Source organism: Scomber japonicus, chromosome 16, assembly GCF_027409825.1.
Source record: "Scomber japonicus isolate fScoJap1 chromosome 16, fScoJap1.pri, whole genome shotgun sequence".
Classification (NCBI taxonomy): Eukaryota; Metazoa; Chordata; class Actinopteri; order Scombriformes; family Scombridae; genus Scomber; species Scomber japonicus.
In genome coordinates, this window is record NC_070593.1 from 21125705 (window position 1) to 21152599 (window position 26895).

Here is a 26895-nt window from a genome sequence, read left to right on the forward strand (position 1 = left end):
TTTTTTTGGTTTTTTGGAATTGCCCTTGGTGTTGGTAAGAAGATACCACTCTGACCCCACCTCTACCCTCTATCCCTTCATCCTTACTCTCTTCTTCCACCAGGGATAGAGGGATCACATGTGTAAATGCAGGGGAAAGGCCCTTAGGATGGGGGGGGAATGTGCACACACACCTGTGGTGCAGGAATGTGTGTGTGTGTGTTTAATCATGAAATTATTAATTACGAGATGAATCATTTATGTGTGTGTGTATGTGTGTGTGTGTGTTTGTATGTGTGTGTTTAAGGACAAGGACACTTGATGTGTGTTCAGCAAATACATGTGCAGGAATAGGTAATATTTAGGTCTACAGACTTTCAGATATTTGTAAATACATAACTGAAAATGAGAAATGAAAGTTCAAACATAGTGCAAAAATAAAGCGAATGGCTTTTTTAGCGCAGGAAGGCAATTTGGAAGTTGTTTTAAAAGATTGCGGCTCTAGATACACCATCTCACTAACAGAATCTGTTGGGCGTGTCTTATGTAATAAAGGTTTTTAGTGCATCAAAGCTACATTGGAAGACAAAATAATTACATTAAAGGTTTTGGTTTTTTTTATAATTTAGTAGCAATATATTACACAAATTCCAAATTTTACTTAACAACAAAACATGGTATATATACTGTATATATATATTTATATATATATATATATAAAAGGAAAGGAAGAGAGAAATGCTTATGGATTTTTTGGGTATATGCGTACATTTCCTCAAAATTTGGCTCAAATAAATATCAAAAGTAAACCATGTCATCCAGTTAAAAAACACCAGAGTAGGACATTTGTTTTTCAGAAAAGGGCTTGAATAAGAAATTGAAGGGAAAAAAAGGTCAAGAGTAGACACAACAGGACTTAACTATTCCTGCAGAAAAAGAAATCAATAAACACCCCTCTGCTTTAGTCTTTAGTACATTCTTCAAAATATCAGCCATTGTCCTGTTAAAACTTGATACACTGATGAGACAGCAGAGGAGATCAAATGTTTTTCTCTCAAAGATGAAGAGTTAAAAACATCCGCTGCTTACTGTAGCACCAAAGGCTGTCCATTCGGATAATAAATTAGGCAATAAGGTACTGCATAATTACTGTGAGCACATAAAACAGCCCTGGATGCAACTGAGGATGTTTTCACAACTTGTTTTTTTTTTTTTGTTGCAATATTAAAATTCAATAGAAATTAAAGCTTAAAAGGACCGATTGCTACAGCAGTGCAGCCAAGCCTTGGAAGAATGTCCGAGTCACTCGCGGAGCAAACATTCTGGCTGCTATTCTCCGCCTACCAAGTGAGTTGGATCAGTCTGAAGAGTCTGTTTGTCGAATGTCTGTTGTGGTTTTTACAGTTCATCAGCTGCACTGATTGAGCTTTTTGTCCTTTTGTCATCGATGAGAACCTGTTTACACCACACAAAGGATCAAGGAAACATCACTTATGGCTTCTCTGGTTTTTGCCTTCACTTCTATTTACAGTTTCAGCTGAACATCATCTCAACTTATATGGCTTTTATAGGCTAGTCCTTAAAGAGTACATGTCTTAGAACAGTGCAGGAGTTCACTCAAAATGTACAAAATACATGGAAGTCTTCAGAGAGATGGTAAAACGCTGAAAGTCTTTTAAGCGAGTGCTCGGGAAATTAAAGACAAACATGCAGCATTTCTCTTTTTTTTTTTGCTAGTTTTTTTTCTCCTTTTGTTTCAGTGTTCAGCTTTTTTGTTCATTATCCTCTTCACCTCCCCCACTCCAACCTCACCCCCTCCCTCACTTCTCTCCCACCCCTCTGATTGTCTAGCTGTCTGTCAGTCAGTAAGGCCTCCAGACGGACTCATCCAAACGGCCCGAGGCGCTCATGGCCGTGGGGGAGTTGCTGTGGCTGCCGTCGGCCTCCACGCCGTCGCTCTGGGTATTCAGGCCCGGGTTCATCAGGCTGTTGGTCCCTCCGGTGCCCGCAGCACCCGAGCAGGACAGCAGGCGGGTGGGAGAGCGTTCGCCCCCGGTGTTCCCCGGTGCCACCATGGAGAACTGGTAGGATCCAGAGCCTGTGCCGTAATACAGGTAGGAGTTGGACTGGAAGTTCTGGGTCTGGTTGTTTGAGTAGGGTGGTGGCAGGTAGGTGTGGTATCTAGAAGAGGCTGACATGCTGAGGCCGCTGATGCCAGTGCTGGAAGTATTGGCGGAGTAAGGAAAGGCCCCAGGGTAGTGCATGCGGGGGTCCGAGAAACGAGGGTCAGTCAGCGGCGACAGAGACGGGAAGGTGGTCCTCTGCTGGAAGAGATCTGTAGTCCCTGTCAGCAGAAACAAAAGATTGGCAAGAGTCAACAAACATTCGTCCATGAATGAAAACTGCTGTTGTGATTATGAAACAAGGGACTCAGAGAATTCTCATTTGCTATTATTTAAAAAAAAAAAACAACCCACATCTCTAGAGCTGCAGACCTTCCCAAACCCCCAATTCTCAGCTCAGATTTCTCGCGATATGCCTGTCTATGGAAATGTTTTCGCAAAGTAATGAACTGAGACATTTTTTGCTTAATAACAGTCATCAAGCACTGACAGCACATCATCCCACAGCCCCATGCACAAGACTGAAGTTATGAAAGCCCCCCCCCCCCTCCCCTCGCCACAGCCCTCCTACTATTCCTTCAAAAAGGAGAGCAATATACAGTATCTATCTTTCTCAGAGCAATGAAAAGAGGCATTGTCAGCGCTGAGGGGTGCTTTGTATAAGCAGCGACGGCTTGTTGCGATGTTGTGCAACTCATCATAAATCATACTTAAGTGACAGAGGCAGACGGTCACAATCAGACACAGACAGAGAGGAAAATGAAAGGGGATAAAAGGGAAGGAAGAAGAAGGAAAGTTTGCTTTTTTTGTGTGAATGTCCTCTAAACTAATGTGTATCACAGTCCAGGCCCTGTGGGGGGGGGGGGGGGCGGGGGGGGGGTCAACTGCAAAGTGTAATCTCACAGGTAACAGAGCACAGTGAAGCCAGCTGTTAGGACTTCAATTTCACTGAACACTTTCTAATTTATTCAGCTGACAAGAGGGAAATAGAAATATCGCTAGAGGGTTTGACTTGGCGAGTTTGCTTCTCTGAGATTTGGGGCCGTTACTGTCACCAACGTAGGGCCTTAAGTAAAACACCATATTGCCCCTCTCACTTAACTGAGGGGTATTATTGGCTGATTTTACATCCTGAGCTTTATATATGAACCCGTTCACAGTCGTGTAGGACTACTGAACGCTGCCTCCTGCCACCTGCTGTAGTATTTGAACCCTGGTAGAGGGGCCATTTTATTCTATATATACATATTATATATACATAGCATCAGTAGATTAAGTCATTCATCATTGTGTGGGTGACTTCTGCTTAGGAAACCTCTGTGTCTGAAAAGCCAAACGCTGCATTACAGTGCTCATTTAGAAGTGTGAAAAATTAAATCTTGTCTGACAAGTTCAACATGTCTAGTCTTTGTGCTACATGATACTGACATATTTTGGAAAAAAGGCAAGGTGGCCAAGGTTCTCTGGAACTGTAAACGCCCTTTACCTAATTTGACACAATGATGAGGGTGAGTTCCTCATACCTGATGTCCATGTACACTACGTTCACACCTGATACATGTAAACACACACACACATATACACACAAACGCTCAAACACCTCAACCCGTGGAAATTTGTTTGTCCGCATGTGGCGTTCATGGGTCCAATGTGCCCACATGACTGAGAGTGTAAAATGTGGATTTGGATGGCAGAGAAAAGAGAGCTTGTATTTGTGAAATAGCAAGCGCTTGCACGCCACAGCCCTGAGGGGGGAGAATGCCAAACTTGCGTGCCACAGTCTTGTTGAAATGTCTTTTCCCTATGTCTGAAGAACTGGGTCCATTTTCAGCTACAAAAAATCTGTTCCTTTGCAATTTCCATGGCCCCTGCTAGACTTTTTTTTTTTTTTTCAACAACACATTTCTGCAGTTGAATTTCCTCTTCTTTTTGGGATGAGGGAGTTTGGTGGTGGTGGGGGGGCTGTTTCTTTTTCCAGAGTCTACCAGGCACCGGAGTCGGGCTCCATATCTGATTTCACGCGAGGAAAATCCAAGCCTTCAGCTGCTGTTGATTCGGGTGAAGTGGAGTCGGCCCACTAATTCCTACCGGACTCCCAAAAAGCCTGTGCTCTCTCGCTCTCGCTCTCTCTCTCGCTCTCTCTCTCTCTCGTGCTCTCTCTCTCTCTCTCTCCCTCTGCCCCTTCATCTCTCTCTCTGTCTGTGCTAAATTTAGGCTTCAGGGTGAAACTGGGTAGGGGATCTGTGGCGTGGGGACATGATGGCTCTGACTGCTGCGGCCCAACCAGCTCATGATCTCCATTTAATTGGGCTGGGTGGAAACGTGTTGGCTAAACTGCGGTGGGGATCGACTCCTGTGTTCTGTCAGGGGAAACTGGACTGGACACTTATCACAACACCTTAATGGGCTTGTGCAGTATCAACCTCTTGGCTGTGATCCAGGTGGAGCCTGCCACCACCTTAAACTCTCTACAGTACAGTAGCTCCCTCTGGAGGAGAGGGCTAAATAAACTCTTTTGTAATTGAGAAGCAAAGTTTTGCAGTCTGCTTTTTCTCCCACTTAACCATGTTGCATACCTTACTGCATCCCCACCCTCCCCCACCCAGTATAAGTACAGGCCTTGCTGTTGTGGCTGTGGTAACAGTGGTGTATCTTTGGCAGAGAGGGTCTTCCTAACTGAGACGAGTAGTAGCTGCCTGTAACCTCTGCGGCCCAAAACCACACATGATCTCCATTAGGCTCATCTGAAACGTGTTGACTAAATTGCAGGGACAGGAGAGGGGATGGACCCCAGAGGGCTAGCTGGCACAGTCTACCGTCTGTGATGTTCCCAGTCTATGAAGCGAGTAGCTGGGAATCAGGGGTTTTATAGAGAACATAGTGTTCCAGCGCTCTTTTTCCTCCTCTTGCTCTGAAGCATAGCACCATGCATTTATTTAATTCTGCAACACCAAGGGTGGAGTCCTCCTCCTCCTTTTTGCTTAGCTCAAGAAGTCCACTAGTCCACAGTCAAGCGTGTAACCCAGATATGACAGGAGGTTTGCCTCATTTGCTTATGGGCGAAACTGATTTTGGTTGTCAACATAAGAGCAAGTTGGAGGCGGTCATGTTTGTGTGTCTAATTGTGCGCAGGTTATGTGTGTGTGCGCATGTGTGTGTCCGCATGTGGTGGCTAGCGATGGGGAGATGCAAATCCAAGCGCTCACCTGTGAAATGTTTACTCAGGCTTGATGCAAACTGTGACGGCCAGCGCCTAGGGAATGGTGTCTCAGGCAAATAAGTGGAGGGAAGGAAAGGGGAGAGAGAAAACCACAGATTCCCCCAGCTACATGTAAAGACACCATGTGCTGTGCAGGGAGATGGTTTTCTAATCTTTCTCCTCATATCTCCCCCAAAGAGACACTACTGCACTTTATTTTGGATCTTATCAATAAAGGATTTAACTCCCATCAGAGGTAATGAGGTTCTCTTTGATTTACTGACTGCTTTAGGTGGTGGTGGATGCCATAAGGATGAGCAGTCACTGTTGATAACAGGGTGATGATGACAAGGCAACATAATGCCAGGGCAGAGCAGCTGCTGCTGCGCAGGTCAACGAATAGGAGACCCAAATGAACACAAATGATCTCCAGGTGTTTATATAAGCACTTAGGCTTTGGGACCAGAGCATCATGTCGAATGCAAATGATAATCACCTCTGTTCTGTGGCACCATGGTCAATAGCCCCAAAGCCTCATCTACGTTAGGCACTTTATCATATGAGCGCAGAGGATTTTGCATGTTCCCAACTTGTGATATGCAATACAAGCAAAGCAATATGAAGTTTGTGATTACAAAAAACCTGAGATTTTCCTAATGTATCAACAAACGTGATTTATATGTTTTTGTTAAGTAAATCCTTATCTGTGAAAGCTTGTTGCTTGGCAGCTGTAGTCCAGTGATATGATTTGTAGTTTTGCTGACCTGAGATCACGTAAAGTGTTACTGTAACAATTAAGTTATATGGCTGTAGGTAGTATCACTTTCTTCCATCTCTTTCACATTTTTTGTACTTTTGACTGGAATCTCAAATGTAGGCTTTAAGATCTCAAACATTTGTTTTTGTAACCATCACAATTAATCACATTTTTAGAACCACTATGGATGTTTTGCTCTGAAGTGAATCTCTAGCTAAAAAAAATTCTTGCACAGCCAGTAATGTACTGTTTGTAAATATGTAATCCCATTCCAGTTTGTATTTCTGTTTTTCGTCCTCAGGCATTGAATCATATCTGATTAATTGTAGAGAAAAAAAAGCCAGATCACTGAGCCAAATCTAAAAGTCGTTTCATTCTTTCTTCTGTGTGTGTGTGTGTGTGTGTGTGTGTGTGTGTGTATGTGTCTGAATGTGTGTGTGTATGTGTCTGAATGTGTGTGTGTGTGTGTGTGTGTGTGTGTGTGTGTGTGTGTGTGTGTGTGTGTGTGTGTGTGTGTGTGTGTGCTTGTGTGTGTGTGTGTGTGTGTGTCTGAATGTGTGTCCTCATCACAGTGCGAGTGGATGACTCAGCACGTCTGGTGTGGTGTGGTGGTTTCTGTGTAGGGGATGGATAGGAGGGTAGGAGACTGAGGGGGCTGTTAGACAGCAAGCAGCAAAGATCCAAATCGCCAAGAAACAAATGAAAGAAAGAGGGAGTGGGAGGAAAAGAAGAAGAGGCAGAAGAAGGCAGGGTGGTGGCGTTTTAGGAATGTTCTGGGATGTAGTAGAGCCCTACGGGCAAAACGAAACAGACTCCAAAATTGTCACAACGAATGGCACGCCCTGTTTTATGCCCGCCTTTCCAGCTTCTCCACTTCAGTATTGTTTATGTCAATTTGAAACGCTGTCACACTATTATTTAAAATAAATTAGTTTGAAAATCCCTAGTTTGCTCCGAGGTGTTGTTAAGTACCATTTGAAAGGTGTGAACTGTTTTTGGCAGTCTAAAGTCCTGCAATTACCGCCTGTGTTTTTTTCAAGCCTGTTTGCTGACACTTAGTAATTAAAAGCCATTTCTTGCTGCTGACCTCATCTCACATGTTGACTGGACCTTACGTTATGATTAACTTACAAACACAACTATTATCTCATCAGCATACGCACATGCATGCACATACACGCTTTCTTAAAAGTCACAAAAAATTTGGGGTCAACTCAGGGAAAGTCTTGTTTGTGCATATATCCTGAGTTTATACCGAGCTATTTGTGTGAGGAAAAGTGAAAGAAATGCTTAAAGGAGTGACCAACAGCAGGGTTACACTGAGCACAGTGAACAGAAGTAGTAGAGGGCATGGCAGTGTTTTACCTGGCCATGGTCTTAGGTCTTCTTCCACCTTGCATGTCTTCAGAGCAGGGGTGTCCATTTGCTCTTGCCACAGGGCTGCTGTAACACACAATATGAACAATAGGTGAACACTAGGATCTGCTTATTAGAAGTAATCAGTGGAGGAACTGTGTTCATGCAGGAATGTAAAATCTCAATATTTTCTGGAATGCAGAGAAACTTTGTATATGTGCACAGCGCCGTAGAAATCTAAAGCACGATCCAAAAAACCCCTTCATGACAGACTTGTCAAAACTGTCTTGACATCTGGCGGTTTGGAGATGTGTCTTCCTGTCACAGGTTGGCCTCTGCTGACTGAGCAGTGAAGACTGGGAAGAGGAGGGGTGGTTTTCTCACCAGAGTGAGAGCAGGCTTGGAAAAACATGCTTGATGGGTGCATGGGAGATATTTTTGGGTCTTTCAGGCGAGACATTGGAGGGGCAGCGGAGACCTGTGAAGCGCAGGACACTCACTAGCCTGTCCGGCCAAGCTGTCACGAAGCGAAGGAGGGTCGAGGACCTAACTGGCCCAACGCGTGGGACCCTGCTTCACACTCAACGGACACACCGCAAGAGGGCTGAAACAAACAGGGGCTGTTTGCTCTAGGTCTGAGACGGTGCAGTTGTTACAAGACAACTTGCACGGAGCACTGTGAACATGGCCAGTCACAACACCTGAGTTGTACAGAAGTCTAGTGTACACGCCTCTGAACACTTTTGAAAATCTAAAATTAAAATATTTTCATCACACGGACAGAAACACGCAGTGTCTTTATACAACCTATTTATTCTCCACTCTAATCTTAATGACAACGCCAGTCAACCATGTGGTATCACTATGACTCTGCCCTCCGCGGTTGAGATACCGCAATATAGTAAACTCCTAACCTCCTGTAGTGGCAATTAGGATGGAGAAGGATTCCAGAAGCAGAGAGGGGGGTGGGGGTGGGGGTGTGATGCTGGGCTGTTCACCTATAGCCGCACTGGGCTCAGCATGTGTAAGATCTGTGCTTCCCCTGAGTCTCTCCACTTCCTTTGCAAAGGCCCAAATCAGCACTCAGTCACCGAGAGGTCCTGCACTATGCCTCACAATGGCAAATTCTTACACATAAATGGCCTTATTCAGAAAGGCTTGCAAGCAGCTGGTGCGATTCGCTCAAGAAAATAAACATTTCCTTCAAATATTTTGATTGGCCAGCAGACAACGTCAATACCAGAGGCACAGATTACCCCTGTTAATAAGAGGACCAACCCCTGGGCGGAGCTGAGGAGTAGGGAAGGCAGGGGCCGAAATGGGAAGAAGCAGCGACTGCGTCACTAATAAGTAGCTTTGGGGTGGTGCCAGTGAAGTTTTGGGGAGGACACAAATAAACACATGCGCTGCATTTGAAGTGCATGTTTAGATGAAAGGGGCAGCTGAGAAGATGTTTGAGCCAAAATGGCGTCCATCCTCGTGACTCCGGATCCAGCAACGCCTCTGAGACATGTAATGCGCCTGCCGTAATGAAGCGTGTCATTGAGACACAGTGAATGCCGGTCCTTGTGCTGGCTTCCTGTTTCGCTTAGGCCCTAGGCGTCGCAACGGGGAGAGAATGTGAGAGAGCAAGCAAGAGAGAAAGAAAGACGCCAGCGAAGGAAGGAGAGAGAAAGAGAGCGTGTTAGAGAGGGGAGGAACACGGCCTTGGCTCAGCTATGTGGGACATTTGATATGTCTTTTGAGCCCTCACTTATAACGTGAGCAAAAACAAACACATGGGCTGAAAAATCCTATGTTCTCTCTGAGAGCTCCCCCCTCACCCCCCACCCTCGCCCTTCCCCTCTCCCCAGACTCAATAGAGACTGTTCATGGCACACATGTAGTTTCTGTAATTGCTGAAATGTAAAACTCAGCCCGACTCTGATGTGAAATTATAACTTACACAAACAGTAGAGTCTGGTAAAAAACAACTCGCTCTCACTTCTCTTTTTCTTTCTTCTTTTTTTTCTCTTAACCAAGGAGGCGGCATCAAAAGATTCTCTTTTTTGTGTCAAAGAACAGAAACATTTTCAGTTTGAATTATTCATCTCAGGGTCACAAAAAGAGAGTAACCACAAGTGAAGCTTTCAGGCACCATAACAAATAAACTCTGTGGCGGCCATTGACATATTATGTAAATAGTGGAGTGCAGAAGTAAAACAGAGTGTCTAAAGGACTGGTCCAGATTCCTGCTAGTTTTGGTTGTATTGGCCTCAGAGGGCCAGCTTCCTGCTTGGGTTTGGCAGAAATCAGCATGAAACCCAACTAGTGTGACGGCTATACTCTAAAGTCCACACCACAGCTACCTGACGGTGCTAATTTCCTGTCTCGCTCTTGCTTCTAATTGGCTGATCATGTCATTCTGGATGTGTGAATTAGTGTGAGCCTCTCTGCTGCGGCAGTAGCGGAGTGCCGCCTCGAACCTGGGGGGCCGGCCAGCTTGTTTATGTGGAGTAAACAGTGTGGTCACTGTGGACGAGGCGGGAGGGGCCTGGCTACATTGGGCTGGTCCTTCATCAAACAGGACTTTCTCAAGTAAAGTCCAGTCCAGAGGCCACAACCTGAACATACTGAACTGAAGAAGGCCAAAGCACAGCTGCACCAGATGTGTGCCAGTGGTGCAGGAGGAAGCCAGCGGTACCAACATTTGTGGAAGTGACACTAATAGAGAGGTTTGCTCCTTTTTGAGACAGAATTTGGAGGATTAATGCTGAGTACATTTTAAAAAATGATGTGTGTAATATATTATTTCTGCAAGATTGTACTGACGTTTTTAATAACATCACCACATGAGTCACTCATTCAGACAGACAGGCACACACTTACACTCAAAAAAGACACACACACACACGCACGCACTCACGCACGCACACACACACTTTTGGGCCCTCATCAAAGCACTGAGCACTTGACTTGATGGCGGAACGTTATGCTAGTATCTGATATTCATCTTTAGAGTGGAACACACAGGTGTTGGAACAAATAACATGTTAAATGATACCACCTCAAAAGTGCCAGGACTTTCTTTTTGGATGATTAAATTGCTGCTGTATTTCTTTTTTCCCCCCTCCTCTCTCTCTGTTAAAACACATTTAAGTTAAAAGAGCCGCTTTCGTCTCGGCTGTCTGTTAGAGGCTGTGCCAAGGGCTTGTTGAGTTTTGTCTGCATTTAAAATGGAACAAGGTAAAACGGGAATCTGTTTTCCACTTTGCACTTTGAGGAAAATCTAATTTCGATCAGCTGTTTGCTATTGGTAAAGCTGGCGAGAACTGCGTATGTATTAGAAATGCAATGTCACAGTTAAGATGTTAAACGATGAACTACATTCTGTATCAAAAGGAGCCACACACAGACACATATAGTATACACATGTACCACACCTGAGGTTTTGAAAACCAGAATAACAATTTAGTACTTGATTGTCTGAGTGTCAGATTTACTTGACTGCACTAGTCAACCACACACACACACACACACACACACGCACACATACACATTCCCTCCGCCCTCGCTAAGAATCATTCTACATGTCTAGCAGGCTTACCTGTGGCCACAGAAGAACAAAAACAAGCAGCGTATACAGCGTCTGCCAGCGTGCAGGATTCCTGTCACTGCATGCACTGTAATGAGCTCTTAATTACCCTGTCTGTCTGGGGCACTAGCGGAGAATTTGCAACACTAGCACAGATCTATGTGTGTGTGTGTATGTGCGTGTGTGAATGTGTGTGTTTTGTATTTTCAATGAGCCTATGGTGCAATCGTCTGTGTGTGTGTGTGTGTGTGTGCGTGCGTCTTGTCTGATTTAAGAATCCTGAGTAGTGTTGAGGAGATGTCTGGAGACATGTCCTGTTGACAACAAAACTGAGACAGTATTTCATGCCTCAAACAACAAAATGAAGCAAGGGGGCTTTAGGAGGAGATGACACTGTATTTTCTTATTTAGTCGCCTTCAAGGGAAAATATAAGGTTCCTGCCTGGGATAATGGAAAACATCTTTTGTAACAGCGAGACGGGAATCCATTTAATTATAATGTGGTGATGGGCGATCTATCAGCCAGCAATTCCCAAACAAACAGGCCCCGGGATTAAAAGTATCTGCAAAATACAACAGTGTCTGGCAGAGCTGCCAACAGCACAGACGTGTGCGCTGTTTATATGTAAACACCTCCCTGTTTCTCTGAATGGGATTTATTACAACAAGCCTATTTTAGTTTGAGCTGCGCTTGTAATACTGCAGTGTTGTTGTCTGCGCCTGATTCCTTCACATATGGGAGTGCTCTGTGTGATCTTTGCCGTGACATACATCTCCAGTCTGCCTACTCCAAAGATAGACGAGGAGGTGGGAGGGGAAAGGGCCCTCTGCTCTGTTATTTAATTATTTTACCACTGTTGCCCTGCGGTATGCCGTCATGATGGTAATACCACAGATTAAGGTGTGTGGTTTTAACAGCCCTTCCCCTTCTCCCGTCTCACTCGCAGGCACCTCTTATACGCGGCTTCCAGTCACCGGCAGCTGTAACATGAAGCTCCAGCCCTTCGCTGCCTCTGACAGATCCAACTGATGTTAATGTGTTGTCTCTGCTCATAGTGTATGTACTGTACATGTGTGTGTTGCAACATCGCAGCCCTTTGAAGCCTGATAAATCTATGACGCTCTAATTCCTGCCTTAATCCTATGTTAGGCAGACAAGAGTAGAGCAAAGGACTGTTCCTCATCTGCTGTCTGAACCAAGTCTGTACACCTCTCTCTGCCGACCAGAGCACCCCCCCCCCCCCCCTCTTATTTAAGTCAGCCCTCAAAATCTTAAAGCTCCCTGTATAAGCTTAGCTGCAGGGGGCTTTTTATTGGCAGACGCCCTACAGAGCTCACGCCAAATGCTAAACCATCAAAAAATTATCATCACAGTGGCTGTATTGTGTTGAAGCTCCACACTGTTTATTTTCAGCGTAACCAGTCAGTGGTGTTTCTAAAAGGGCTGACATGTTTTCTGCTCGGTACAGGCTGTGCGAGGGAACAAAATCAATATCAACAGTAAGTAAGGACATGGGGGGAGCAGGGTAAAAGACCCTGTGTTCTCCACAGTCAGCTGTTAGATAGGTGACTCAGCACTGGCTAAGCTAAGTGCAAGGCCAAACTGTGGTGTATGGCTGTGATACACACTGATAGAGTTCCACCCACACACGGCCCAGCGCTCCCAAACAAGCCCTCCTGTACACAGCAACATGCTGATACAAAGGTAATGAGATTCATTAGCTAGCATGAGAACTAGAGCGTGGGCGGGAGAGGAGAGCATACTGTGTGTGTGTGTGTGTGTGTGTGTGTGTGGAGGTGTGTGTGAGCGTGTGTGTGTGTGTGTATGTGTTTAGTCTGCACGCTTCCAGACGTGGCATCCTGTTAAAGAGGTTGTGACAAATGACGGAGAATGAACACTCATCTTCAACTCCAAACTCGAACTGTCACCCACGCAGCTGCTTCACAGTACACACACACACGTAAGCTTGAAACAACCCCCTCCCCGCTATCGCACCACCTCAGTCTGAGCACTCGGCTTCACCCCACCCCCCTCCAGCCCCCACATTCGACCAGTCTGAGAGTGACGTGATTGCCAAGGTAGCGGGCGGCTGTTACATTCCTGAGGCTGTAGTGTGCGGTGTGCGGAGGCCAGCGTCAGCACCCAGGCCAAGCTCGGTTGGCAGCATCCGCCATGCCACCTGGCCACAGACTCAACCCAGCACGCTGTGGGGCCCGGACCCACCAACGCAGGGCATCCGGGGACAGAGCTGACATGAGCTTCCCCTCGAGCAGCCAACACATATAAGAGCTCCCAGATTAGTGGAACCGAACTTGAAAGCCCCCCGTGGAGGAAACGTACATGAAGGGCACTTGGCTTAGTTTAATGTTGGGTGAACAGTACGTACTGTGTTGATGTGTAACAGATTTGTTTTACAGATTACTTACCCTCCAGCCAAATAAAGCAAAATATGTTTGTCTTATTCGAGGAGTTATTTACTTCTAGGAAATAGCGGTCAATGTGAGCGGATTTATTAGCTTTACAGTGTTGTGGTGATTATGGGGATGTTGGTAGGTTGTGATTGTAGGTATCAGCGGTCCTCACCTTGTGTGGAACTGAGGTGGGTTTGGTGGATGGGGCGGGGATTATTGTTCACTGGGCCTATCCGCATAGTCCGCTGGTAGCGCTCGATCTCTGACAGCCTGTCCGAGAACTGCATCTTCTGAGGGTCTTCTATCTTCACTCTGTGCCCTGAAACAACCATATAAAGAGGACAGGTAAGAGAGGAGCGAAGGACTGCCAAGTTTACCTCCTACACAACCAGGAAAATGGCACCAAGTGGACTTTATATTTCCAGAGTTGTACCAAAATAGCAAAAACAATAACACAAGTCCTGTTGGAAAACCTTTCCTTCTCTTCTCCCCAAATTTCTTAATGGAGCCGGGCAGTTTGACATGTCCAGGCAAAACAACATTTCTTCACCTGTCTGAAGTGTAATTAATGTAAAATCACCTTGGACTGTGACCATCAATTTCCTCTATTGTAATTCACACACAGGATAAAGTTATATAAGGGGAGTCGGGGGGAAGATACACTGTTTCCGTGTTTTTAACCTCCAAAACAAAAATATTATTAGAGTGTTAGCAGACCTTGAAATACATTGGCTAGACACTAAGTGTTACCAAAACTGCACCTGCTGCCGCGTCATCAGCAGATAACGATAGCATAAGTGGTTGAAAATAATTGCTGGAGGAATGCTGTTTTTCCCAAAAGTGAAATAAATAATGAACAATGAATGGCTACATCAGGCATTTCCATGAACTGCTTAAGTGAAGTGATTTAAATCTTGCAATCTTGCTTAAAAAACAAGATATAGTGAGTAGATGTGACCCCACTAACTACCACACACACACACACACACACACACACACACACTGACTGACACAGCACTTAGTCAGAAGGAAACACCCAGACAAAGCTACCAGACCATATAGTCATCAGTCTTAAACATAACGGAGAGAAAGAGAAAGACCGAGAGAGAGAGAGCTTTTGTGTGTGTGTGTGTGTGTGTGTGTGTGTGTGTGTGTGTAGGAGGTGAGATTTAACTCTGACTAAGTGAATAAGTGAAGCATATCTTCTGCACTTCTTTTATCCAGACCCGGAAAACTAACCAACACACTTAGCGCTTCTTATCGCTTTGATGTCCCGTTCAGGGAAATGATAAGGAAAAAAAACAGCAACCTCTGATCATGCTTTTTATGAAGACACTCACATGTACGCTTACATGTACAAATACACATGTACACACACACACACACACACACACACACACACACATACACACATACATACGTGCACATGCTCTACATGTGAACACACCTTTAAATGTCAGACGTGAGTCCGGATGAGGGTTATTCCTCTAATGGGAGGAAGACATTTTAATGTAACTATCAATGCACCAAAACTGTGTGTGAACCGGCATGTATACATTCTGTGGTTTTCTCCCTGGCATCTCTACAGAGTAGCCTAATGTGAAGTAATGGCTGGATTTGAATATTTTATCACTATATAAAGGGGGCAAGGCAGACGGACCAATATGGATTTTGCCCGTCCTTTCTCTACACTGACCCATGGGCAATATATCTTCCCTCTGAGGCTGACCCATGGGTAAAGTTTCCTCTCGTTTACCGCTCTGTCCATTTGTTTGTGCCCACCGCCTCCCCTCCATCCTGTCTTTATGAACAATATAGAAATCTAGCTTTGACGCCCCCCAGCTCCACACCACCACCACCACCTCCACCACCACCACACATGGGATCAGACACAGGGTACACAGGCGCGCATGTACAGACACAATGTCTAAGTGCGGCCAGGCATTGAAATCATCTCGGATCTTAAGTCCAAATCCCTGCTGCCCAAATTCAAAACACCTCAGAACTTTTTCAGCAGTTAGCTTGCACTTTACGTGTGTGAGCGTGTGTGAGAAAGAGAACGACTCAGTCATGACTAATCTGTCTGAGCAGAGACAGCAGTTCTGTTGCTGCTCTCCAGCTGTTTGTTTTCCCAAAGAAAAAGACAGTGTGTGTGTGTGTGATTCCACCCACCGTCCCACCAGTTTTGCTCCGTGCCGTTACTCAGGAACATATCCTGGGCGGACTCACGCTCTGTAATATCTTTTTTATTCATGCTCACAGTCTGCCTTCTCTTTAAACAGTGATGGAAGGAATGAAGGCCAGAATTCTCACTCACTCACTCACCCACTCTCACGCACACACACTCACACACACACAGCGCCAGGTCCAGGCTCCATCACCCGCATAGACACTGTGGCTACTGTCTGTTCCAGTCCAGAGCAGGGGCGGCCAGGGGAAGCAGCCCTCCAAATATAGCCCCTATATGTGTCCTTGTGTAGTTATTAAGAGATTTACACCACCTCAAACGGCTGAGGTCAGGGAAATGATACATCCCACCGCTCACTGGTTGGAAAAAAAACACAGACAGGCAGGAAAAAAAAAGATAATTGGTCAGTTTTTCTGTGGCCAATGGTGGTCTAAGATGAATTGGTTGGCTCTTTAGGGATGAAAGTGATCATTCAGCTGCCCACAAACACACTGACACACACACACACACTTGAGTCTAGCTGTGGATCCCGTGGCCCCGTTCCAGCTGGCAGGGACACACACTACGTTTGGCGACACGCTCTACGTAGCTTCCAGTAGGGGGGTTTAGTGGGCTGTGAGAGGGTGATTTTTGGGGAGCAGAGGCTTCATTAGAATAAGGCCTGGAGCTCATTAACCCGAAGCCCACAGTTGCTGTTAACACTACTAATCAACTGGGAGACGGCTGTAAACTTTCTTTCTCCCATTTCTTGCGCTGCTTTTCTCTCATTTGTTGAAACACTCGTTCCTAACTCCACGCCTTTGTTTCTTGGATGCTTTTTTAATCAAGGCAACATGTGGGGAACACACACTCACACCACCTTCCCCTCATCTTTTTAAGACAGTTTGATTTGTATGTGTAGCTACTACAGGAAGGAACTTTTGGCTTTTGTGGCTACAACTACTGCTAGATATTGTGATGAGACTCCTATTTCCTTCTGCTGTTTATGTAGGTAGTATATGTTAGATAAATTAAGAAGCCTGGTATTCTGATTGATTTAAGATGTGAATACTGCTGTGGAGATAGCAATAAAAGGAAACCATTTACTGATTACTGATACTGAACAGCAGAGGAGTTTTGATAGCTGTCTAAATCATTACAGTCTCTGAAATAGAGCACCAGAGAAACTCCACCTGTATCTTCCACTTAAACCTTGTGTTAATACGCTGTCTTTGGCCGGCTGACCCTGGCTTTAGCCGCAGTGCGTTTTTTCCGACCGCCAAACATTTGACTTCGACTCCTGTAGGGCCGAGGGCCAGAGGGGTGCAGGCTCTACACACCAACCCCATTTCAGAGGGGTTTCTGTGGTCAGATGAATATTTAATGTGTCAGGGTGCACTTAGGAGACAATGCCTTATTTTTTTCTCATCATGATATCATAACCACAAGATAGAGCTGGGAGATGGGGGCCAACGCACACATGAGGCCTAAACAGCAGCGCTCAATACGCACCCGGAGCCGAAATGGACGCTAAAGGTTGTAGATTTACTAGCCTCCTCTCAGAGTAGCGGTCACATCATCTGAAAGCATTATGGAAGTCTATGAAGAACAAATAAAATGCTTGATATAAAATGTCTGGTATTAACGATGCACTGAAAGGCAATGGCTGTGTTTTGAAGGAATGGGTGTGCCTTTCTCAGACCTGCTTTGTTTTGTGCGTGCATGTGTGTGTGTGTGTGTGTGTGTGTGTGTGTGTGTTTGTATGTGTGTCTTTTTATTTCCTGATAGTGCTTTATCTTCGCTGCAGAATAACTTGAGATGAAGCATGCTGCTTTGCTCTTTTGCCCCGGTGCTTTGAAGCGCATGGAAATGGGTTGAAGTGGAAGTGATGCAAAAAGTGTGAAGTTGTTTTTCATGAGATTACACCCGGTGCTTTGAGACTAGACTCAGTCGAGCAAACTTGACTCGAGTCTTGCCCAGCCTTCCCTTCACAAAGCCCGTATCAGCTCAAAACAGAGACAGTGTTTGCTCAGTAAGGTGACAGCCAGGCCTTACACACTGACGGCCACAGCTGAACGATCACCCAATACGACCTGTTTCCTGCTTCATCCCCCACTTTTCCCTCTATTTCTACTCTCTTTCTCCTTTTCTCTGTCTGTTTGTCTCTGTCTCCATTGAAAGAAAGAACATATGTTCCCGTCCGAAGGGAGACACATTAAACACAAGCTCTTTTTAGTAAAGGGCTGGGCACTTTTTCAGGGGCAAACTGAAACTCTATCTGGACGGCAAAGGGCAATACGTGCTTTGGCCCTGACCCAAGTCTGCACTGAATATATTTGAAGTGTAAATATTTGTATTCGTCGTATAAATGGACTTGATAGGCCCCTGATAACAGACTAGAATTGATTTGGAGTGCGTGTATTACTCTTAACACTGAAAAGTATGTCTGGACTGTAAAGTCTATGGTAAGTATGGTATAGGATTACATACAAAAAATGTCTGCATGCATTTCAGATTCTAATTTGAAGTCCACAAAATGTCTGCTTAGTGTTATGTTTTTCTACTCAAGGAAGTTATGTTGTATTTGCATGAGCTCATGTAGACTCAAATCAATATTACCACAACTTAAAATGCATCCACCTTTCCTTTGAGGTCAGGGAAGCCCATGCAGTATACACTCATATAATGAAAGCTAAGAGTTGAGAAGACGCGAAACAACAGCAGAATCCTTATGTAGCTTTTGAAACCCTGCAGCACGATGTGGGGTGACAGTTGAACATATGTTGCAGCGAGGCCTACTTGCCTGCGAGCAAACTTCCGTTTGCCCTCAACAGACACTGAGGACGTTTCAACATCTGTTGAGCAAAGTTTTGCACACCTGTCTTCCTCTTCCTCCTCTCTAGCGGACCTGAACCCCTGATGTTCTTGTTCCCACCCTGCTTCTTTCCGACTCCTTTTCTCATACTTCCCTTTTCGTTCTATTAATGTTGGCATTGCACAGCTCAAAAAGCATCAGTGTGTTTGGCACCATGTTTCCCAAGGCCACCAATCACACATTTGGGTATTTAAAGTGGGGCGAATCAAAGTTCTTGTTTTGAGGCTGACCCTGAAGGATGTGGCTTTTACCCTTGGCTGGTGATTGTGGCTGTCTCGTCTGCGCCTAAATGAGTCGATACTAGCCACACACAGACATTACACTGCGTTGCACTCATTTACATAACAGTCTCGTAACACTTTCAGTATGAATGCATTAAATTTTACGATTGCGACATTACTATGCATTGAATCAACAGACTATTTATTTGTCGGGACATAAACTAAGTCTTTGTCATAAACATAGCGAGCACTGTAGACAGTCGAGAGGGGTTTTTTTTTTTGGGGGGGGGGGGGGGGACATGTCCGTCTTAGCTTTTGGAGGGAGATCAGTTTAAGTTTTGGCATGCTTTTATCTGTAGTTCACCCTTACAGGCCACAGCTGGGGGGTTGTCTGGTCCCACAGGCAGATGCATCAGTCTCTCTGGGGACATCAGCAGTGTGAAAATCCCCCTCGCAGGCCTGAAAATAAGCTGCTCACAGCGGAAGTTGCTACATGAGACTGTTTGAGCAAAGAGCACAGCCTTCCTTTTCTGATAAGGGGATAAAGCTCTTTGTGTGTGCGTGTGTGTGTGTGTGTGTGTGTTAGTGTGTGTGTTAGTGTGTGTGTATGTGTGTGTGTGCGCGCGTGGAACAGAAGCAGTGCCACACAAGGACAGCCCTACAGTGAGACAGGTTGAGGCAAGCAACAAGAGTGAAGGGGTGCCAAAATAAGGCCCAGTGCACCCGGATTCCCTAACAACACAATAAGGCCCATAGCACATTTGAGAGCAATCATCCCTCCTTTGTCCTGCCATTCTATAGTGTGTGTGTGTGTGTGTGTGTTACTGTCATCTAGTTGAGAGTTGAGGCGTGTTGGGGGTGATATGAAAGGGGATGTTTTTCAGGCTTTTTGGCTGCTTGCCTGCAGACATCGTATATTTCCCAGTTGTGCTGCTGCTGCTGCTTTAACCTTGTTGAGCACAGAAGGCCTATTTGGCTCCAGTGACAGATCATATTAAAGCAATAAGCTGCTTTGAGTATGTTATTTTAGCTCTAATGGTGAATGGGGTTGCTCTGTGTGTGTGTGTGTGTGTGTGTGGGTGTGGGTGTGGGTGTATGTATGTGTGCGTGTGTATATGTTTGTGTATACGTGGTAGTCAGGTTGTTCGAAGCGCCGAGGTGTCGGGGGGAGAAAGGTGGGGGCCTAGCAAGGCTGTGAGAAAGGAAAGCAAGCTGCTGCTGTCACATACATCAATGCAACGCCAGCAGATGTGTCAAACGGCTTCACGTTCACACCTCAGTGCATACTAGCTCGCACACAATAATGTGCATTTGCCCCCAAATGCGCACAGTTTTCCAAGAATGACAATTGATATTCCATGTGGCTCAAACTAAATGTGTGAAAATGTGAAATGTGTGAATGTTCCACTGTGTAGGCATGCAGATATTTCACTTTGAATACTTTGTCAAAGGTTATCGTGCTATTTGTGGATTGCCGCAGTAGTGACGAGGCTGCCGAGAGTGACCTCTCCTTCTTCTGTGATGTTTCCAGCCCATTTTGAAGAGGAGAGCCAAGGCTTCCCTCTGTGTTTACCCAAAGGATTACAACCTTCTCTGCTGCTGGAAGCAAAAGAAAGATCTTGCTACACCTATTATTTTCTTGCTGTTCCTAACCATTAAGGCCTGAAGAAATAAATATTCAAACCGCAGGGTGGTGGTACACAGCGTCTTTTCCAGTAACCAGCAGGTGCCTTCTTCCCACAAACCGCCCCACTCCACCCCCGTCCCCAATGCCCCAACACAGAAAACGGTTTATTGTCATAATGCAGCGGGGGAGAAAATATTCCTCCACTCATGGGCCATTTATTTTTCTAAATGCAGATCGGAACTTTTATTGAATTACGGCTGAAAGGTCGTAATGGCTCCCTCCTGTATGGGTCAGAGTAAATAAGGAAGAGTGAGCACACACAGAGTGGGCATTTTACTTCCCTTCATAGGTAGGTAAACAGGAAAGACGCTTGGTCGGTGAGTTTAGAGGGGAGTGGGTAGTGAGTAGGTGGGGAGACAGAGAGGCGGGGGGGGCGGGGGGGGGGCTGACGTTGGCCGAGCTTTGCAGTGATTCTCAGAAAATGTCTTCTTGCTGCCTCACTTGCATCATCGGAGTGAATTTAAAGTACTGTCTGGGATTGTCTGTGAATAATTTGGTAATTCCTACTGCGTCTGGGTGTTCTATCTGGCGTCAGCAAATATAGGGTGGAAATTTTAGTCTGAGTGGAAAAAGAAAGGGCATTTCACCCCGAGGCTATTGTGTGTCTCGACAGTCATCAACTGGCCTGAGGAGCAGACATCGCGCTGTTTCAAAGTGTTAGACAATGTTCTTCTTTTTTCCTGTTTTTAGCCAAGACTTGTGCATTGACGCTGCAGCAGCATGCCGAAGAGAAAATAGAGGCAGTGAGGAGAGAAAAGAAAAAAAGTGCCAGCAATAGACTAATGGGTATATTTTCTTTGTTTATATCTCTGCTTGGTTGAGGTATTTACACTAATTAGCTCTGCTTTCACAGGAAAGCCTAAGTACAAAAGCCCAAGCAGGATTACCAACAGCTGTGTGTGTGTATGTGTGTGTAGTAGCCCTCAAAGGGAGTTGGCCTCAAAGCTTCTAGATGTGGTTAAGGTGGCAACAGTGGTCAAAAAGCTTCTATCTCAGTCCTTTATTTACCCTCCCACGACAAAATTTGATTATATTACAGATGCTTTCATGTCTGTCTTATTACACTTTATTGACTCTGACAACAACAGTCCCACAGCCATTCATATCTAACATAAAAATGTCAAAAAAGTGATTTATAATGCAGTGTGCAGAGACAGTCTAAGGACAACGTCCTCTTCTGCCACCCATCACAAGCCTCTGACCTCAGAATGTGGTGATTGTTTTGCCCCAGAACACAAGTTGCTCTCTGAAATCAGTCCAGACCTATTCAACATACACTGCTGCATTCCAGTGGATTTATCAGTTGGCCAATATTTGCTCTACTTCTAATCACTGAGGCCAAGTATGACGCGTCTGGAGTGACCCCAGGGATGAGGAACGCCACAGACGCTGGCCTCAAGTCACGGCAGACGCCACAGTGTCATTTCTCCGAACACATAAAATCTTCCCTTAATCTGTTCCCATCTGTCTGTGCGTGGTATTGAGGCAGACTATCTTCTATGAAATCATAGATGAGATGGTCATGAGTTTGATTGTTGAGGCTAGCCACTTTGTGTTTCTGTGTGTGTGTGTGTGTGTGTGTGTGTGTGTGTGTGTGTGTATGTATGCGTGTGTGTGTGTGTGTCTGTATGTATGTGCGTGTGTGTGTGTGTGTGTGTGTGTGTGTGTGTGTGTGTGTGTGTGTGTGTATGTGTGTGTGTGTGTATGTGTGTGTACATGTGTTTGTGTGTGCATAGGCCACTATGTGTCCAGGTTGTAAATGTGGAAGTGATGGTAAGCCACTAGCAGTCAGGAAAGCACCCAGCGTCAGACATGACACTGTTTTTCTCCTCCCCTGGCACTGATACACCTGTAGGCCTTTCTTTCAAAGACACCCATCTCCATTTTCAAACATCAAAGTTTCCTTTGAGAGAGCAATTCGCACCAAGGGTGAACCTTTCATGTGATTTGTGGGGCATGGGCGTGGCCCGCAGGGGCCGACTTAAAGAGATGGACGCACCTGGCAGGTGCGTGAGCTGAGCACCTGCACACGCAAATGCATACGCAGCAACACACATGCATGCTATCCTTTTGTTTACTCTACAGAGAGACTGCAATATCACAGGAAAAATAACACAGCAAATGTCATTGTTTGTCTATTTGCATACTTTGTACAGTCTGTGTGCCAAATGCAAATAGAATCAACCCGCCAACTCCAACATGCGACCCCCCACGCCCGCCATTCTCCTCCTGTAGCTGTGTGAACACACCCTGCCGAATAAATAGAGGCAACAAAACACGACAGCACTTGTGTTATTTCGGTGGATGTGTGGGCCTGTGGGTGGTGTGAGCGACATGCTCTACCTCAGTGTATGCCTGTGTAATATATACACTGTACAACTGAGTTAGCTGTTATGTTGTTTTCATGTATCTTGTGTCATCAGACAAATTGCCACTCTGACCTCACTGAGGCATCCCACATCCTCATCATTTAACAAACTCTCTGCTTCTCTCTACTTCTAGCAAAGTTCTCACACTCACAGACCTGTGTGGTAGCAGAAAGGGTCTAAAAGATTTTGATGTTCAGAAAAAATTATAATGAATAAATGAAAAACTAAACATCTTGAAGCACTATTTGCTGAGTGGGCTGTACTGTTTGACTTCATTGTAATGAGTTTGAGAAAATTTAGATAGTCAAAAGTTTGTATTCTCATCTGCTGCTCAGGAAATAGTTCTTTGGAGCTCAAGTGTCACAGTTGACTTGACCTTTGCATGGTGATTTTCACACGCAGGCGGATAACCTCTACTCACAGATAGTGACATAGATGATGTTTTTTTCTACTTCTTATTTCTTACCTCACTTTCAATATCATTCATGCACAAATTCTTATCTTGATATGCTGCATGTTTTCCCACCGCATCAGCAGAGCTTTTCTGTGCATTTACAACTGCACTTTATACACTGACTAACTTAACTTTCTGAGAAATGTTTATTTATAAGTTTAAATACTTTCCAAAAAATTTACTCAGGCTCAAAAAAGTTACACACACGCGCACACACACACACACACACCCCATACTGAAAAAAAAGGAAATTATTTCTGAACACCTATTTCATAAGCTCAAAATATTCAGACCCTCTTTTGAACTTTGTAACCCTAACCCTCTCCTGTGGTAAGTTCATCTTATCTTCTTTTCTTAAATAGGCAGTGGCTGATGTCATATATAAGTGAGGGAGAGAGGACACCAAATATATAGTTGTGGGATTCATTGGTGTGAATAACACTGTGTCGTTGCGGTGTGGAGACATTTGATAGCATCAACAAGCAGGGAGGGGTCTCGACACTTAAGTCATCCTGCTATCATTTTTTGCGTTTCTCTCTTTTTGTAGCGCAGCGTGTCCTCTCTTGTCGTTGGTTTTGTTCTAACAGAAGTGGAGGCTGAGCTTTTAGTTGCGACAGTTGTGTTCCCAGTTTGGCCCCAGCAGAAGTGTGATAATATAGTATGACAGATAGATTAGGGGGAGGGGGGGTTGAGGAGGAGGGGGGCGGGGGGGCAGTGGCAGTGTGATGACGAATACCGGATGTGTGATGAGGAAATCGGCAGCATGAGAGAAAAAAAATACTTAGCTGAACATTTCATTTTAGCCTATTCTCTGCTCATGATCATAATGCTGTCTGACTGTGCGTGTTTATATCCATTGCGCGCGCGCGTGTGTATGTATGTGTGTGGAGGGGGCATGTGAGAATATGTTAGTCGAATATGTCGCCAATCGTGCCCATCTGTGCGTCTTCTTCGCTACATTGCCTCGGGCGAGAGCCGCCACGCTTTGGAGTCCTGTCCGTCAGGTTCTCCTCCTGACTGGATCAGTAAACATTAAATGAAACCTCCTCCTCCTCCTCCTCCTCCTCCTCCTCATCCACCACCCCCATCGGTGCCAGCTCCTGCCGTGGCTCGGCAGGCAGCCATGCAAATGCAGCCCCTACACAAACAGCCTGTAAAGCCCAGCGCAGGCTCACCCAGCAGACCTGCCAGCCTGCGGACAGGTGAACACTGCGCGGCCAAGTCAGGCTGTCTGCACTCTATGAATGATAAAACGGAGGTGTACAGATGATGTAAAAAAAAAAAAAAAAAATTAAATGAAAAAAAAAATACAAAACTGGATCAAAGCAGCGCTGGAATATGTAACTATCCCTAAGGATGCGAGTTATAATGAAAAAACGCTGTTAGTTTTATGTGTTGGCAAAAGTGCTTCTCTGCTTTGGCTCGAAACGTTGCACAGACGATATAATGTGGTGCCTTGTGGTTAGAGAAGAATCTAATTATTTTTATGGTCCTAATAATGTCTGAATGGTAGTGTGTGTTCCTGTGCTTTGACTGCAGGGACATGACTGATATTATAGGCTGCCCTTAGACTGGGCTCCTTTATCTAATCTTGCCAGCGATTTCTATTTCGAGGCCACGAGTCCTTCAAAAGAATAAACTGGACTGAAACCTCATCTCAGTCTCAGATCTGACAGCTCATTCAGACCAATATAATCAACAATATAAATATGCTGTGTCTCAAAATGCTTATTCTATTAACTGCGATCAGCTGTTTCCTGTGTGGTGCCGGCTCTGTTTTCATTGCGAAGTAACTGGATGTATTATTCATATTTCAGATAAGCTTTACCCATTTAAACATTTGCGCAAATCTAACAATCTATCAGCTTCCAGGGGGTTAAAGCTGAGTGAGGTACATATTGAAATAATATTCAGATGCATTAAAAAGAGAAAAAAACACCCATAGCAGAAGTTTATTTTCTGTCTTTCCACGAATTTCCTTTCAGCACAGTGTAAGAGACTTTAATGGAGCCCTAAATTCCTCCTGCCCTATATTAAACAGTGTCACCTTATAGCACCCAGCGCCAGTGTAAAAGTAGCACGGCCACTCTGACGCCTCAGCTGGAGCCGCAACTTGTTGACAGACAGACAGGCAGGAGACGTCCTGAATGCACACAGTTATTTCAAGCGGAGAGACACTTGCAGATGCACATGAGAATATGCGTTCATGCACAGACTGGCGCGTTCAGCTCTGTTCTTTCGTTCTGTCTTTCTTCTGCAAAAACCAAACACGATACAATTGAAACCATCCACACACACATACATACAGTGTTTATTATTATCTAGTCCCTCCCTCCGCGGCAGTCACTGTTCTCTGTTATGCCTCTGTAAATAGCGTCCAGTCTGGCAGGAGGGGTGATGTCCCCTCTCTCTGTGCCCCTCGGCCTTCTCTCTCTCTCTCTCTCTCTCTCTCTCTCTCTCTCTCTCTCTCTCTCTCTCTCTCTTTGCCATGCACCACCACTTCATGTGGCACTTGTTACCTTTCTCTGCTTTGACTGAGCTAAATTCCCCCTGTCCCAAATATCCTCCTGCACAGACATGAACACAAAGCCTCAGCTATCAACCCGACTAGACAACTCTAAAACTGTGCGCACTAGAACCATTCAAAGCTGGATCCATCAGGAAATCCTACCAATCTCGTCCATCCAAATTTGAGCTTAAAAAATAAAAAATAAAATAAAATCATGCGTGCATACAGATACAGCTCCAGCCATCAGCCCCTGATTCATCTGAGTAACACTACTCTCCCACACCAGCAGTATTAAACCACATGTAGCTGCGGCTGACTGGTGGTACTAAGAGCTTTTAGCTCGCCGAGCCTCACTGCCAGGCCTAACAGTGTCCCAGAGTCTGCCCCGTGTTAAATCAACGAGCCACTTATGTGGTCGGGTCAGGTACGACCCCTCTGACCAGCACTGGGGAAGGTAGGGGGTGAGTGGTGGGTGAGGTGGGAGGGAGGGATCCAGTGAGCTGAGCCACCTGCAGCTTGGAGACTCACTCAGCTCCTCTTAGCGGTCTTGGGTTATGCCTTAATATGCTTTACAGTTTCCTCTGACTGGGCCTGTCCCTGTGCCCCTACTGCACACACACATGCACACACACACACACACACACACAAACCTGCGCAAGCATACTAGTGAGGACAACATACTGCCCTACTTTTGTTCTGTAGAGGCTTACCATAACCACTACAAGACTAGTCTTAATCTCAACCCCAAAACCAAGTCTTAACCCCAAAAGAGATCTAGTGGAAGCATGATTGATCTTGATGGTGTGAAAATATTTTTTTTTTACCTCCACAAAGTGATGGATGTATAACACACACACACACACACACACACACACACACACACACTCTCTCTCTCTCGCTCTCTCTCGCTCTCTCTCTCTCTCTCTCTCTCTCTCTCTCTCTCTCTCTCTCTCTCTCTCTCTCTCTCTCTCTCTCTCTCTCTCCCCACATGCTCACAGTGTTAGATATTCATATATTATCTGCATATGACTCATTCAGCTTGTAAAGCCACTGACAACCCCCACTTTCAGAACCAGTAATAGCAGCTCCAATTGGGTGACTGAGGCGCTCACATCACATCACAATGCATTTCAGAAACAACAGTAGCTATGTGCTTCTGTGTGTGTGTGTGTGTGTGTGTGTGTGTGTGTGTGTGTGTGTGTGTGTGTGTGTG

General features: G+C 45.3%; 1 protein-coding gene across 3 annotated transcripts in view; it reads right to left on the reverse strand.

The window, feature by feature from the left end:
- Positions 1 to 1829: 1829 nt before the first annotated feature.
- Positions 1830 to 26895, reverse strand: part of runx3 (RUNX family transcription factor 3) — a 28468-nt gene continuing 3402 nt past the window's right edge. Inside the window, exons 4-6 of one of the 3 annotated variants that reach the window (XM_053335261.1) lie at positions 13573 to 13719; positions 7424 to 7501; positions 1830 to 2323 (exon numbers count right to left, since the gene is read on the reverse strand). In XM_053335261.1, the coding sequence (XP_053191236.1) occupies positions 1842 to 2323; positions 7424 to 7501; positions 13573 to 13719 (707 nt within the window). In that variant the 3' untranslated portion in view covers positions 1830 to 1841. The remainder of the gene's footprint in view (positions 2324 to 7423; positions 7502 to 13572; positions 13720 to 26895) is intronic. The other 2 variants (XM_053335262.1, XM_053335263.1) reach the window with 2 other exon arrangements.